At 42.7% G+C, this 16,283-nt stretch overlaps 1 protein-coding gene across 8 annotated transcripts in view; it reads left to right on the forward strand.

Annotated features, from left to right (window-relative positions):
• Nucleotides 1-16,283, forward strand: part of KLF7 (Kruppel like factor 7) — a 390,342-nt gene that overhangs the window by 299,312 nt on the left and 74,747 nt on the right. Inside the window, exon 1 of one of the 8 annotated variants that reach the window (XM_032479989.1) lies at nt 48-590. The exons of 5 other annotated variants lie outside the window; for them this stretch is intronic. In XM_032479989.1, the coding sequence (XP_032335880.1) occupies nt 489-590 (102 nt within the window). In that variant the 5' untranslated portion in view covers nt 48-488. Of the gene's footprint in view, nt 1-47; nt 591-16,283 lie in introns of those variants that run through there. 2 more of the 8 variants (XM_032479983.1, XM_032479984.1) reach the window with 2 other exon arrangements.

Genomic DNA, 16,283 nt, shown 5'->3' on the forward strand with positions numbered 1-16,283 from the left:
GATGGGGTGGGGGGTGGGGAGGGAAGGAAAGGGGGGGAGAGAAGCGATCGCGAGAAAAAAAAAATGCAACCTCCCAAAATAAAGAGCAAAGATTGCATTAGGAGCGAACAGCGCTGCAGAAATAGATGGCAGCTTCGTGTCAGTGAGTTTGCATCCCCCTTCCTGATCCACGAGCTGGAGTGATTAGAGCCCTGGAAGGGAATTGTTACTCCCGTGGAGAAGTCCCCTTTTCCTGGCAGCCGTCTGCACTGTACACGCTGGATGCCTCTCTCCATCCACCCCACTCAGTCTCTCCTCTCTCACCTCCTCTCTCCCTCTCTCCTGCATTGATTTTTTTTTTTCCTTTTTAGTTGACTGAAACAAAACAAAACAAAAGGGCCACTGGATGTCTGCCTTCTTGGGGGGTGAGCCAGACAGACTGACAAACAAACAGACCCAACTGTGTTCGGGGGAGGGTTTCTCCTCCCGTTTTGCCCGGCAGCAGCAGCATGGACGTGTTGGCTAGTTATAGTATATTCCAGGAGCTACAACTTGTCCACGACACCGGCTACTTCTCAGCTTTGCCATCCCTGGAGGAGACCTGGCAGCAGGTGAATGATTTAAATTACTTGTGTAAATCGTGTGGTGGCGGCGGAGACGCAGGGGCTGCGTTGGTGTGGGCTTGGGGTTGAATTTTTTGTTTGTTTTATTCCCCCCCCCCCCTTTGGCTGTTTGTTGTTTAAAATGTTTTGGGAAATAGTCATCTGCTTACCTCTCCATCCACCCCCTAACCCTTTAGTGTGCCGAGCTGAGCAGCCGGTCCGAGCTGCCTGCGTTTCAGTCACCAACACACATCCTTGCGCACACGTTGTCGGGCTCACTGTCCCCCAGCAGAAACCTGCTTAACTTCTGGGGTTCGGAGGAGCCGGGTTGGAAGGTGGTTTGGGGCTTTCCGAGCTGTCACTGACAGGTACCGTGTCCCTATGTACACGAGCTCTACCTACTTGGTACCTTTTCAGGTTCATCTCTTTCAACTGGTGCTGGTCAGGTTTGGGGGGGGGGGGCGACGGGGGTAGGAGCAAAACAGAGTGTTTTCCCAGTAATTAGCGAGTATCAATAAAAAACTGTAACTCGATTTTGAAACTAGAAGGTGGGCAGAAGGAAGAGGACTCCGGTGATAATAGATACTCAAGGATTTCTCCCAGGAGGATGGGAAGATGTACCTTTGTATCTGTCTAATGCTGACCGTGCATTGTAGGTTTCCCTTAGTGCAATGTCTTGAGGAAGACAACACTCTGTGTGTGTGTCCTTGCTTCTCTTTTTCGTCTCTCTCCAGTTAGCACAACCTCCGACAAAGGGTGATGTGTGCTTCCATGCCTCTGACTTTGTCTTAGAGGACTAGTTAAGAAACTCCTAGGATGTTGAAGGGCACCAATGCCAAGTTGGCTGGGTGTCCCAGTGAAGGCGAAGTAGGGCTCGTGACAAGTTCACTGGGCTTTGTGAAGTGGAATAAAGAAAGTACTGGTCAGTGGAAAGTGCTAGACCTGCTGGCGGAAACAGTGGTTTTCTCAGTAAGGATTAGGAGCTGCTGAGGGGACATTCTGCAGGAAAGATGGGGGGTGGGGGGTAGGTGGAGGGACACGGGTATTCTCTCAAAATTGTACAATGTGTATCATGGAAAGTCCAAGAAGACAGTCTGGATTTGCACATTGGAAGCACGAACATGCACAGTCCGTCTTGGAGAAACATGCTTGCCCTTGGGGAGGGCTGCGAGAGGCTTGGTGTGTGGCTGTTCATGTAACTTCTCTGCTCCGTGACAGCAGCTTGTTAAGGCTAATGAACGGCTGAATTTCCTCTGCCAAGATCCAAAGCGGGATTTGCCAGCTTGAGCCTGGGATGTAACAGTTGCTGCCTTAGCAAGTGAGATTTGGCTTTTGGTGTACCAAGCCCAGTGGCAAAGCTGATCCTTGGTACCATTATTAGTTGCTGTTCTCCCTTGATTCTGGGCTGTGAGTTTCTCCAGGCACTGGTCCCCAGTGTCTGTGCGTCTGCACATGTGTTCCTGCCCGAGGATGCTGGCAGATGTGTTTGACTTTGTCTCTCTAAATGCACATACAGTTCACGTGTTTTTAGCATAAAGCATTTCTCCAGTGCATCCTTTCCCCATCCTTAACAAGACTATCTCATGAAGGGTCTCACCAGAGCTTTTTCCTCCTTTTATTTCCCATGCTAATTACACCAAAAGGTTGCCAGAATTTCATTTTCTGAAATAGTCTTCATTTCACACTGTCAGCCCACTGGTGTTGAATCGGTTGCCTATTAACAACTGTCTAGACAGGTTAGGGAAGAGAATTTGTTGATTTAGTCAGCCTGCCCAAGGCAGCCCTTGTTTGTGACTAACTGTTAAGCAGTGTTGGAGAGAAGAAAGTTGGCTTTATTTGTTACAACGTTCTCTCCTGATGAATCACACAACTTTGTTTTGGTTCAAGTTTTCACAGTAGTAAAGCCTGCTTTTGGGGAAGGCCTCTCCAGAAGAAACCTGCTTTTCTAGATCTGGTTAGACCATCCATGAGACAGTCTAGATCTGTAAAGAAATACCATTGGTTTGATAATTAAAAGATGTATTAAATCTATTGTTTCCTCAGAAATCTCTGCTTTTCCTCCCCTCCCCCACTTCATGTCACCCCCTTCAAGGAACCTCTAGCTTAGTTTCTATCTGAGGGCAAAGGAGTTTTCGCCCTCCTGCACCTCCCTCCTTACTTCTTGCCTTAATCCTCTCCAACTGCCAGCTACCCTCACCTTGAAACCTTTGCCAAGCTATTTCAGAGGCATGCTTCTAGTTCACACTGAAACATAACTTGTGAGGACACAGTTCTAAGTGAGGTATCACTCCAAGGAGCTTTCTTCCCTAGACTCTATAGTCACAAATGTTTTTTGTAAAGGTGACTGTGACTCTGAGTTCATACTGATGACATAACCTCCAACCTCTATCTCTTCCTTCCTCCCTCTCCCTGCCCCCTCCCCCCTTGCCTCTTCTGAGTGTAAAGGAGGGGAGTGTGGTTATATGCAACTGTTGGTTCCAAATCAGCCATCTGATGGTGAAATTTTAAGGCTCCTTTGCTCAAGTCGGCTCAAGAAGATTGCTACAAAGAACCCCAGGCAGGAGGACGTTTCCTGGTGCTCTGGGGTAATCAGATTTTAGAGGTCGTATGAGGAGCAATATTAGATGTACTTCTGAAAGTGAACAGTGTACCTCGAGATGAGCGAAATACAGAGATTCCAGTAATCTGATTTGGTTCCTAAGAAAGAGTGGCTTGGACGATAAACCCAAGACATCTGTACATTTGAAAATTAAGGATGGACTATTTGGATATTTTCTTTTAAACTCTCATCTGAGATAATTGTCCTACTTGATAGTCAGTGAGCCTGTCATGGCCCTCCTGTCTCAGGGGTTATCATTTTGACATTGGGTTTTCAGGCAGTGATGTCTTAGCCACATACAGCTCCAACTCTGAAAATCATTGCTGGTGTAATTTAAAAATCCAGATGCACATTCTACATTAACAGCTCTCCATTCCTGGGCTCTGACTGCATACTTAAGCACTTGGACCAAGTAACATCATCCCTGCCTGTCATATAACTGTAAATTACACTGTGCTTATGTGGTCTATTATTTTATGGAATTTAGCTGACGCACAACTCTTAAGGATACCAGCCTTAAGCTCTTTGGAAACTTGCAGGAAAATTTCCAAGAGCTGTCTTAGCAAAAGTAGGAAAAGTCAAAGGTAGGACAGAAGCTAGAGTAGCTTATCTGGTACCACTTGATGATGGATAAAGGGGGACCCATTCATGAGTTTTATTGCCATAAGAAATCATGATTTTTCTGGACCCACTGCTGACTTGGAAAATAAAAAAGGATTTGGTATAATCCTTTTTTATTTGGTTATTTTTGTTTGGGAAGCTAAAAAGACTTTCAGAATTTGGATATATGCTTTACAGCTAGACTGCTATTTCATGAGTGCAGGTCAAGTGATGATGTTCTCCGTCTTATTTGCACTTAGCTTTGCTTCACGCCGTTGAGGGGCATGGTATATTTACTTGAAAACTCTTCTGGAATTATGCTTCTTGTTAATGCTGATTCATAATTGGCAGATGGGGTCAGTTTCAGGCCTCCCTTTTGCTCAGAGAAAATTTTCCACTGCTACTGGAAACAAATAAATAAATCATAGAACATTCCTCCCTCCTCCCCCATTCCCCCATTGTTTTAAACTAATGGCATACTTGGCTACTGTAAGAACTACAGCGTCCCCATAACACTGCAATTTCATCTTGGTTTCAGGCACCCTGAAACACTTTTTACAAGAGTCTTTGGTATGAAGCATCTCTGGGGGGCAACCTACAAAAATGGTTGCCTTCCAAGAATAGCCTCATGGTGCAAGGGGTGAGATTTGATCTCTGCTTCTCCTTCTCTATGGAGATCTTGCCTTTGCACTACCTTCTACAGGCCTGAGCAGCCAGGTGCTGTCTCAGTCAGTAAGACAAAGCGAACTGTAGTTTCCCTGCATCCGCAGGTTTGCCTCTGTCCCCAGTTTGCAGAAAACCTTGTCATGAATTAGAATTTCTTGGCAACAGCACCACCCAGGGAAATTTGTAGACACAAAGGAGCCTTGCTAACCACACTGAAAGGATAAAATAGCTAGCTTTTTTTTTTATGTGATTTGTGTGCTCTTTAGTTATCATAAATCTATTTTTTAAAAATTTGAAACAGTGACTTGGTAGATGAAAAAAATAAAATTAGAACTCCCCCTGTTATCCAGATTTTCTTTATAAGGATGCACTCACTAAATAAATGTAGCCTTACAAATGAAAGCACATGTGAATGCCATCAATCACATACTTAGCCTTTCTTTAGTAGATTCATTTCCATGTTCTTTTTAATAGATACATCTTTGTGTAGGTTTGGGGGCTCTCAAACATTATCATTTGGTCTACCTGTTTGCAGTTTGGTATTTTAAAGTGCGCGCAGATATTTTTACTACATCTGTTTTTAGTTGGGGGGATAAAGGAAGTGGTGGCTTCTTTGTTCTCCATGAACCTCCCACCCCCACTCCCTCCCCTGAGGAGAATGGGATGTTGGGGTCCAATCCATTTAAAGGGCAGAGTAGAAGATGCACTGTGACACCTCACCCTGAAATGATTTATGTATGGGTATGTCAGAGACCTTCAGCGGTCAAAATGGGCTCTTCCTCTCTCCCCACCCATTCTAAATATAAATGCCAGTGGGGGCTATTTGCTTCTCCACTTAAACGGGAATAGTTTAGAGAGGGTCCTAATGGAGCTTTTAGTAGTCGGTCTCTTATAAATCTTCAGATTCTTCTCCCTTCAGAGAATTTCTGTATTTTAACTTTTTGAGTACAAGATGGCAGTGCAGCCTTCTTTAATCACTCTATGCATATTGAGGAGGGAAGACCGTTTCCTCTGGCCAGTCCCAGCTGGCCCATGTGATAGGATAGCTGACCAGACGGGTTGGCAGTCACCCCCATCTCTGCAGCCTGTAGTAGCGTGCGAGAGGTTTTCACCACCTTCACTGGGCTCCATGATTGGTGAATGCAGAGAATGCCTCTGTGATTCCCTTTCACACAATCTACCAGCCTGTACGCTGGAATTAGGATTTGCTGAAAGTTGAGGACAGCTCCCCAACGTAACCTGAGCAGTGCCAGAAGGGTGAGGAGGTGGAGATTTATCTCTCTAAAATAAACCTCTTTGTTTTCCGGAATCAGCTGAGTGCTTGCTTAGCATAAACTTGTGGAAATATTTTAACCCAAATTGCCAAATCTTACCAAGCAGAGTGATTAGGAAGCTCTACAAGTAAGAATGGTGTTAAAGTTAGTGGAACAAGATACACTAATGTAACGTATGACAGCCGCAAGTTTAGAAACACTCCTCTGCCCAGTTACAATGTGTGTTCATTTTAGAGCATCCACATGAGAAACTATCCTTGTTCAATTTAAGAGTTCTCCAAATCAAATCAAATACTGTGTAACTAGGACCTGGTTTCACATAAGTTTGGCCATGATCTTTTTTTTTTTTTTTCTTCTTTGCCTTCATTTTCTGCTGTTAATTTAGAGAATCGTTTCTTCTTCCTTGAGTCCTTTTTGTTTTCCTCACTTGGTATTTTGTTGTGACCCTGAGAACTTGGCCCTGCTAAATGTATTATGGCCATTGCAGTCTCCATTCCAGCTGCCCCTTCCCCCGCATGCCTGACACACAGGTGTACAGCTCGGGGGCAGCAGCAGCCTCAGGCTATGGGTCCAATGTCAACCTGCTGGAGGTGTGGGTGACTTCTGACTTCACAGTGATACCATTCCTGGCTGAGCTGGTGGGTGCACCCAGTCACATCTTGCGGGGTTTTCTCTGTTTATATTAAAATATGGAAAATATTTCACAGTTATTTCTTCATTCCCTCATTCTAGTTATATGAAGAACACTGGGTGCTGCAGGGTTTAATTGGATATAACTTCTACCCTCTATGAGCTTGACTTCAGTAGGGGAGAGGGAGCACGTTCAAAATTAAGTAATACAGTATTAGAACACAGTTGCCCAAAAAGAGATTTTAAGTCCCATGAGTGTTTGAACACTGACCTTGCCTCTCTGTATTTACCCACTTTGTTGTGACATTGTTTATAACACATGCTTGAGATTTACCAAGTTCTGTTAGGCTTTTTTTAGCTAATGGCATATTGGGGCTGGTGACCCTTTCAGGGCAGATGAGTGTACAGCGTGAATACACATGTCCGTAATGGCCAGGAAACAGCATCCATGTCTGTGTCATTAGGAAATGATTATAGTTAATTGAAATAATTAATGTGGAGCCATATGCAATATCAATTTCCGAATATGGGTTTATCGACATTTCCTGAGGGTCATATTGAAAGTCAGGCCCCAGGCCTTATACCAAAGCTAGGTGCAGAGAATCTTAGTATTTCAGATCCTGAAAGGGTCTTGGTTTCTTCAAGTCTAAAACACTAGGGTTGGACCAAGTGATTGTTGAAGCCAGATAAGGCATTGAACCAGCTGTTGTTAGCATGGATGTTGGCCCCAGACTCAGGACTCTTTCAGTTGCTCAAATCAGTTTGCTGGCTTTGCATCAAATGGTTGTTCTGGATATATTTTGAGTCACTTCTCATCTTTCCTCCTCTCTCTTTCCCTCTTTCTCCTTAAAGAGAGGCAAGACAATCCCCTTTCTCCTTTGAACAGTACTAGTACATGGAATTTTGGAATTGTCTGGGTCCTAAACCATGCTGTTGAACATCTTGGAGAAAGTTAATGTGTGTAATTTAATCTCTTTCCCATTTTTAATAATGTGTGGTAATCTGGAAAATGTACACTTTACTGAAAAAAAAAAAACCCCAAAAAACAAAAGCCCCTAATTACAACTCCAGCTGAATGAAAAAGAATGCCGTCACCTAAATGAGAACAGATGAGGGTAAAGAGGGTAGGGAGTTGGATGGATGATCGAGCTGGGTTTTATGAGGAGCATCAAAGGAGAAATGGTGAAATGCTTTGTCTCTGACAACTTGCCAACAAAGGAACTGCATGAAACTAGCAGTTCCATGTGCCAATTCAGGAAAATCTTTTCTGAAGGATTTTAAAATTTCTTGCGAGGGTTGGATAGGCAGTGAGGTTGTAATGTTTTACACATTGAAACAAAAAGTGTTCTTCTTTATTTCCTCAGAGCTGTAATCTACATCTCCAACTTCAATGTCTTCCTGAGTTTCAGGCCCACATTTTTGAGTTGGAAACATGGGGCTGACCATAAATGCTTTTTCGGTCATCCCATGAGGACCTCAACTGAATATGTCCCAAAGCTTGGACTCATCAACTTCTTTCCTTCTTTTCCTGGTTTCCCTGTTTCTTTTATCGAGATGACCTTTCTTCTGTGATCCAGGTTGGAAGGTCCAGTCATCTTTGGCTCCTCTCTTTCCCTTGACTCTAAACAATTGAAAAATCCCATTGATCTGGCTTTTCAGTGCTTCACCATGGTCTTCCACTGTCTTTTTGCTCTGCTATTGCCCCAGGGCAGCCCCGTCACCTCCCCTGGACTGACTTTCTGCCTCCATCACCATACTTTCAGACTATCAATGGCTCCCTCTTCTATGTAGGGTGATGACAAACTTCTAAGAGTCAAGATGTTCCAAGATAGGACCTAGGTAATAGTCACAAGTTTCCCCCTTGTTACCACGTGCGATAATTGCCATTCAAATTGAATGACTGTGCCTTTCCTGCTTCTGTCTTCATTTATGTCATTTCCTTCAGCCTTTTCCTTCTTATTCCCTCTTCCCCTCAGAGTCTCTTTGTTCAAATTCTACCCTTCCTTTAACTTTCAGATGGTTGCCACATCTTCCAGGAAACTCCCTCCCTTTCCCTTGGCCAACAGTAATTGCTAGTATTTCTACACTCCTATGTAGAACTTTTTAACTTCCTCTTGATGCTTTTCAGTTTTCTCTTGTGGTATAGTTTTTCTTCCTTCCTTCCTTCCTTCCTTCCTTCCTTCCTTCCTTCCTTCCTTCCTTCCTTTCTTTCTTTCTTTCTTTCTTTCTTTCTTTCTTTCTTTCTTTCTTTCTTTCTTTCTTTCTTTCTTTCTTTCTTTCTCTTCTTTCTTTCTTTCTCTTCCTTTTCTTTCCTTTTCTTTTTTCCTACTGTCTTTATTTTTCCAGTTAGGTTGTATGATTTAGAGCAGAGTCAATGCCTGGTTATAATTTTGATAATGAACTTTTAATATATAACCCTTCAGGTTCTCAGAGAGCCTCACACTTGGTAGATATTCAGTAGGTATTTAGGACTTATGATATGACTGTGACTTGAGATTTGACTATGTCTGTAGTAATGGTTCACAACTGGGGCTGCACCTCAGACCAATTAAATCAGTATTCCTTTGAGTGGAATCCAGGCATCAGTGTTTTTGTAAAGTTTCTGGGTAATTCCAATATGTAGCCAAGATTTTGAGCCGTTAATCTATAGAGGGTTCATAGCAGATGTGTTGGAGTTGCAGGTTCCTACTCCAAATATTTCATTTCTTGTATAACTTGGAATCTAAGTGTAATAGAAGTTTATAATGAAGCAGGATGGTGCTGGTGGATGTACTTCATCCAGCTCTTTGGTGAATAGCAACTGTCCAAGTGTTGTTTCATCCTTCTTGTTTTGCTTTTCCTTACCCTGAAGTGTCTAATGCAGGCCTCATCTGGCCCACATTTCCTATGACCCACTAGAGGTTTGCTTAACCTGGTCAAATTCCATTTCTGGTACCTTTGTGGCGGTGGGCATTAAACTCCAGCCATGCCGTGCTTCAAATAATTCCTTCTCGGCAGGCTCTCGACCATGATTTTCCACTTACCTCAGCCTGCTCTGTGGTTTTAAAGGGACAGAAGCGTGCATGAACATCTGTTGGTTGATGCCAGAGAGGCATTAGGTAGCAGCTCTACATATTTCTTACCGACCTCACTGTTTGGAAGTAGACTGTGTTTATAAAGAATTTCAAAGGACCCATGTTTCTAGTAAGAGAAGCAAAAATAAACTGGGGAAGAATTGCTGCCGAGGACATTCAGGCAAGGAGGCTGCCTCCTCATCCATGGAAGGCTTAGCTCTTGTGGTCATGACTGTGGGCATGTGGCGATGTTCACAAAGAAGTCTTAGAAATGCCTCTATTTCAAACTGTGATGTTTGCAAAAATGGATGTACTGTAGCTGCATCCTTTCATGTATAAACTGGCTTTGAAGGGGGTGCGGCTGGCAAGAGAGAACATCATGAGAGGAGCTCAGAGCTTAGGGTTGAAGGATGGCTTTTGGAAAGCTCAACCCAGCTGTGAAAACGGCAATTAGCCGTGGAGCAACTGCTCTGCAAGGGAGGGCCCGCTTGCTCCTGACCCTGCTTTCACACACACCTTCCAGAGCCGAGGTAGCAGGAATTCAACGGGGTGGTCAGAGTGCCGGCTCTTATTTTTGGAGGGCGACAAATTTGCTCAGCAGACAAAGGAGTGGAAATAGATTCCCCCATCCCTCCCTTTTGAGCTCCGAGTGTTTGTTCATATGGCCACGGTAGGCCTTGTTAACAGAGCACAGTTTCTGCCTGTGGGGTGAAGGGTGTCTTCTGTGAGGAGGCCCCTGTGCAGGACTGAGCCCCTGTGAGCCACCTGAGGTGCTGCTCAGTGTCACACTGAATCTCAGGCTTTGCTTTCTGCCTTTCAAGGCAGCTCGGCCCCGCCTGTGCATTGGCCTCCCTGTATCAGTGTTCCTGCTTTCTTTAATGTGGACCAAGAGATGATTTTCTCCATGATAGGGGCGTTCATGTTGGCCTATGAGAGTCTAACAAGCATCTGTATTGAGCTTTTGTTCTCAAGGGCTCGGAGCTCATGATCACTGCCATTGGCACGTTCCTGTAACTAAGAAACAGGCCAGTGTTACAGAATTTCCCATTCAGAGGTGAGAAAACTGGGGCAGAGGAAGATTAAGCAAGTTGTCTTAATGTGGCTGCAGAGCAATTGAGTTGCAAAACCAGTGGTGGAACATACTTCCATCTTCCCTCTTTCCACTTGGCTATTCTGCCTGTCATTATGATAAGCATCATCATAACATCTAATATCTGTCAAATACTTCCTAGAGATGGCCTCGTCTGAGCACCTTCTATGCCTCATTTCATTTAATCCTTGCACCAACCCTGTGAGGTACATATTCTCCTTATCCCCATTTTACAGATGGAGATGTTCAGGTGAGAGTTATAAAATGACTTGCCAAAGTCACACAACTTGGAAGTGGCTGAGCCAGAATGCATACCCAGGCAGCCTACTCAGGACTCTGAAATTTTACATTTATACCTACTCCTTGTTAGGCAGGAGACACCAGGGCAGAAGCCCAAGGTCATGGCCTGGGAATCAGTGGAGCGGGTATGGATTTGAATAGCTCTCTGGTCTGTCTTCTTTCTGGTCCTTGGTTTTCTCATCTGAGAAAGAACTTGGCTTTGCTAGATTAGATCTCCTTAAGGTCATAGTATTTGTAGTGGTCAAATGACATGAGGCTTGAGATCAGGCAGAGCTGGAACCTTGAGAAAGTCACCTAACATCTCTGAGTCTCATTCTGTCATCGGTGGAATGGAGTTCATGATACCTAAGTAAGGGCAGGTACTCTCTGGTCCAGTGTCTGGCACGTAGCATCCATTCAACAAGCACTCTTTCTTTCCCCATTTTCAACCATCCTTCCTCCCATTAAAAACAGTACACAGCGGGGGGGGGGGGTATAGCTCAAGTGGTAGAGTGCATGCTTAGCATGCACAGGGTCCTGGATTCAACCCCCAGTACCTCCTCTAAAAATAAATAAACCTAATTACCTCCTCCCTCCCCAAATTAAATACATACATATATACATACATGCATACATTCATACATACAGTATCGAGTGGCACAGTGCTCTTTTTTCTAAAGTGTATCACTGGTCTCTCTAGCATCACAGTGCCTCGAGTGTCTAAGAGAAGGTGAATGATGGAAGGCAGGCCCGTGGTATTCCTTTATTCACCCCACAGGAGCAGCTCTCACGGGGTTACCTATACCTAGAAGTGAGGAAGCACTAGCCCTATCCATTGCCCCCCGGAAACTCGGCCTCCTTTGACATCCTTGGAATTTGGTTGGCTGCTCACACAAATGTCCAGCTCATTCCCTTTCTTTCTAGTTTTATTTATGACTGATTTGTCTTAAGTTTTTCCAGCATGTGGTTATTTACTTAAGAGCCAGAATTAGGCACATGTACTATAATGCAGTGCTGGTTACTACACCTGCCTTTTCTGCCTTACCTGATGACTGAGCTTACAGCAGTTTATGAGAGTGAATCAGGTTTTATGAGATCTATAAATATCTCCGATAGGATTTTTATTTCATTTTCCCCCTTCAAATAAGACATAATGGGAGCACTGACATATACAAGGAATACACTTTCTGTGATAAAGTGGGTGTTTTTGAATTGGCCTCTGAAAAGCAGTAATTTGATGTGGCTGTTGGTGTTGGGAGTTTTATGGGGGAGGGGGAAGAATCATGCATATGCTGCTATCAGACTCTTAAGATGATTTCCTCATATTGACGGTTTAGCCTAGCACCTCTGGAGAGATTTATTTCAGGGACTCCAGCCCTGTGTGCGGACTGCAGTTCCTCCTTCTGAGGAGTGTGTATTTGTGTTTTCTCTGATACACAGAAACCAGGGAAGGAGAGTCTCATTGGCTGGCAGGAGGGGGGCTCCCCGAAAGAACGTTTCCACTCCTTTGTCTCTTCTGCTTCCATCCAGGGGGGATGTTCTCATCTTTCTCTGCACTTCATGGATTTCCTGGGAAGATTTCACACCACTTAACATATCTCAATGAGATTTTTTTCCTTGGAATTTCACTTAAAAAAAAAAGTCTTAAGCTTATCCAATTTTTAAAAAAATACACATTCACCAGTACCAACCATGGAAAGGATTTTTCTTACCTTGCTTTTTGAGGAGTACCTAGAAGGAACCATGAACACATAATTTTAAAGAATCCATTTAAAAAAAAACAAGCTATGAGGGTTCTGTGTGTCTTGTTTTTCCTGTCTGGAAAATATAAGTCAGGAGCTCCATTTGCCATCTTACTTAGGACCATTGTGACCAAGTTAATTATGAATATAACAGTTGTTTTTGAAACATTGAATATCTGACTCTGACTACTTAGGGTCTTTCTTTCTTTTCTTTCTTCCTTCCTTCCTTCCTTCCTTCCTTTCTTTCTTTCTTTCTTTCTTTCTTTCTTTCTTTCTTCCTTCCTTCCTTCCTTCCTTCCTTCCTTCCTTCCTTCCTTCCTCCCTTCCTTCCTTCCTTCCTTCCTTCCCTCCCTTCCTTCCTTCCTTCCTTTCTTTCTTTCTTTCTTTTTTTTTTTTTTTTTGCAGAGTCATTCCCTGCATACATCTTCCCCCAGTTCTCAGTAGCTTTGTGTTTTTGCAAGATGATAATATAATTTGGCCTGTGAAATAATTAAACGAGGTGAATTTAGTGTACCTGATCCAAAAGGCATGCAGGATTTCTGCCTTAATGTCGCTTAATATTTTTGTATTTGACATCATCTTAGCATGTAACATAATCCTAGCAGTTTGGCTCTGTTATATACAACGACTAGTCCCGGCTTGTTATCAAATGATGTGACATCTCTGGTCCTCAGTTTCCTCACATGTATACAGTAGCGTAGACTTAGGAACAGTCAGATGATCAGAGATACAAGCGGGAAGCTCTTAGGCTGAACTGGCTTCAAGAGCTGTTTTATTCGGCCAGCATACATATTTCCATTTTCTTTTTAATTGAAATACTTTTAGACAGATCATGCACTCTTCAGTTAACCTTGTCCCCACGATTTCCACCTCGATTCATTTCTGATCTCTGGCCTGGTGAGCATACATTTGGGTTTGTGACCCTGAGACTGGCAGCTCTCTGAGGCACCCTCCCCTCCAAAATGTATGATTTGGGGACAACCTTATTTCTTTATCAGTCTCAAGCTGGCTTGCTTTCTACTCTCACCTAGAGTCCATTTCCATTTCTTTTTAGATTCCTCTGCCTTGTTGAATGTCTTTGTTTGGGATTCTATTTTATAAAGCAGCTTCCAAACTGCATCTCAATTTCTCCTAGTCATCCAGGTTCTGTTGTAGATCATCGAAATCTGGGATGGAAAAGACCATCTGGTTTACCCCTCTCCCCGCCTGGGCTGAGCAGTTGCTCCAGAGCATGTTTATTCCTTATTGGTATTTGCAACATTTTCCAATTTGGAAACTGACTCTAAGTTTCCTGAGCCTGCAGCTCCTTCTTGGTGGAAGTGGGAGTAAAATGGGACAATACCAGACAAAAAGTTCTTTTGGTCAGACAGCCCTCATTAACAAATGACTGCCATTGTCACAGTTCCTTTTGTCACTCTGGAGACCCAGCTGGTCAGTGGTGGGAAAAACTCCTTTTTGTGGAAGAAAAACATGTAACTAGTTCTGAGGTTTCTTGACATAGAAGCATGTTGGACAGAATCCCAGTAACTGCTTTAACTGTGTTTTTTGTGGAAGTGGATTTTATATGACTTGTTTCACTGAGGAGGTAATGCTTTGTGTGTGAAGAACTCTGGGGTATTATAATAAAGTACTTTCCTGAGAATCAAGTAATTTGCTTTCTTCCTACCATTGGCACTCAAATACTGCCAGTAAGGTAGTTGGCCTTCACTTTCTAATGCTTTTAGGATGCTAGTCTACATTAGGGGTATTTAAAAAATTTTATTCTTTTATATTGGCTCCCTGATGTTACTAAGGATGTTATTTAGGTTGACCAGATACTGATTTTCAGGGTCATTCTTTTCCTGTTAAAAAAGCCAGCCATGGTGGGGAGGGTATAGCTCAAGTGACAGAGCGCATGCTTAGCTGCCCACGAGATCCTAGGTTTGATCCCTAGTACTTCCTCTAGAAGTAAATACACCTAATTACCTCCCCGCCGCCAAACTAAAATAATTAAATAATACAATAATAAATAAATAAAATATTTTTAAAAAGCCAGCCATTCTTTGAATTACTTGATGCTGGGTGCCCTCCTTCTTTCCTCCAATCTCCAGTTACTTTTTCTTTTTTAAAAATGTCTGAGTGCTAAGTAAAGGTCCAGGGGTCATTATCTTGTTAACATATGTATATTATTTTTTTTAACTAGTAGCTGTTGATCTTACTGTGTGAAGTAGCAACTATTAAAATGTTTCTGAAAACATATTTCTAGAAAGGAAGAAAGAAAGAGAAAAGAAAAGAATGAAAGAAAAGAAAGAAGAAAAGGGAAGACAGACATTATGTGGACTTCAGGTGTCCTTGCACAGTTTTCCTGTGAAAAAGAAACAGAATGCAAACCATTTGTTTTCCTATCCAAGATGTGCCTGCCTACTTTTTCCTCCTGTTATTGCATCCATCTCTTTTTTATGCTCCCTTATGATAGAGACTAGGATTTTACAAATACTAGAATCTGAAGACCATTAGACATGTCACTGCAATCCCTTTTCCTCCTCCTCTTCAGTTTGCCGATAACCTGCCTGAGTTTCAGAATCATTATTTAAGTCCAAGCCAGTATTGGACCTTCAAGAATTGTGACCCGCCTTTCAATGTTTTAAATGCATTCGCATGTTAACACAATGAGAGTGCAGCGTGGCTCAAGGCAGCGCTTCTCAAAGGGTGGGCTGCACTCTGTGGGCTTCGTGAGCATGGCGTTAAATAACAGCAGAATCATCTTGGGAGGCAGTGTGTTATTCCCTTCTCAGTTTTCTTTCAATCCTTCTGACCAACTCAGGGAGAAAGACTCAGTTTCGTGTTAGCAGGTCTTTAAGTCTTGATAATCTCTCCTCTTCCTCCTTCTTCTCTGTCTTGTACTTCCTCCCTCCCTCCCTCCCTCCATCTTTTCTTCTTTTTAATAAAGAGAGAACCGATCTCAGACCCAGGGCTTTTGATAGGCAAATATCCAGCTAAAGTTAATACTATCATTTTGATTTTATTGTTTTTAATTTCATGATTATCTTTTAATGATGAACATTTACAGGAAGAGTATTTTAAAATATATGCAGCTTTAATACATAATGCCTTAGTGAGGCAATTACAAATGAAAATAATAGGGAAATGACGGTACAGATGGAATGCTGATTTGGTAAAAATGCACGAAGGTGGAATGAAATGAAGTGTGAGGAATACTGGTGTCGTGGAAAATCAAGGGACTTGGAGTTAGACAACTAGACTTTAGTCCTGACTTTGTAAGCATAAACCAGAGCAAATTGCTAAGCTGCATTTTCCCAGCTGAAATGTGAGGTTTATAATGACCGAATTGCTATAATCAATTGCTATATGGCCGTGAAAGTGCTTTGTAAACTGTCACGTGCTGTATAGTATTACTGTTTTGTAATCTGTGGTAGTGGAGCCTTTTGTCTCAAATCTTAAAGTAGCACTCCTTATTGACTTTTTTCCTCCTTACGATTTCTACACAGTTTTCTGAGCAGAAATATAGTAGCTTCTTACTTGTTCAAATGGGGCTCTTTCTTGTGCTTTACTTACGGCACTTTGAGAAAGTTTCCTACTGGTGTGTAAAATTGGGGACGTGAAACTTTCTCATTTCTTCGTGTGTGTTAACTTTTAAATAAATTTTGAAAAAGTAAACTTAGTCTATAGTGTGTCAAAACTTCTGGATTAAGATAGTACATTGGGCTTAATTAATTTTTTTAGATTTAAAAAATGTTTTGTGGGGGCAGGTAATTAGGTATTTATTTAT

The sequence above is a fragment of the Camelus ferus genome, chromosome 5, assembly GCF_009834535.1.
Source record: "Camelus ferus isolate YT-003-E chromosome 5, BCGSAC_Cfer_1.0, whole genome shotgun sequence".
NCBI classification, from domain to species: Eukaryota; Metazoa; Chordata; class Mammalia; order Artiodactyla; family Camelidae; genus Camelus; species Camelus ferus.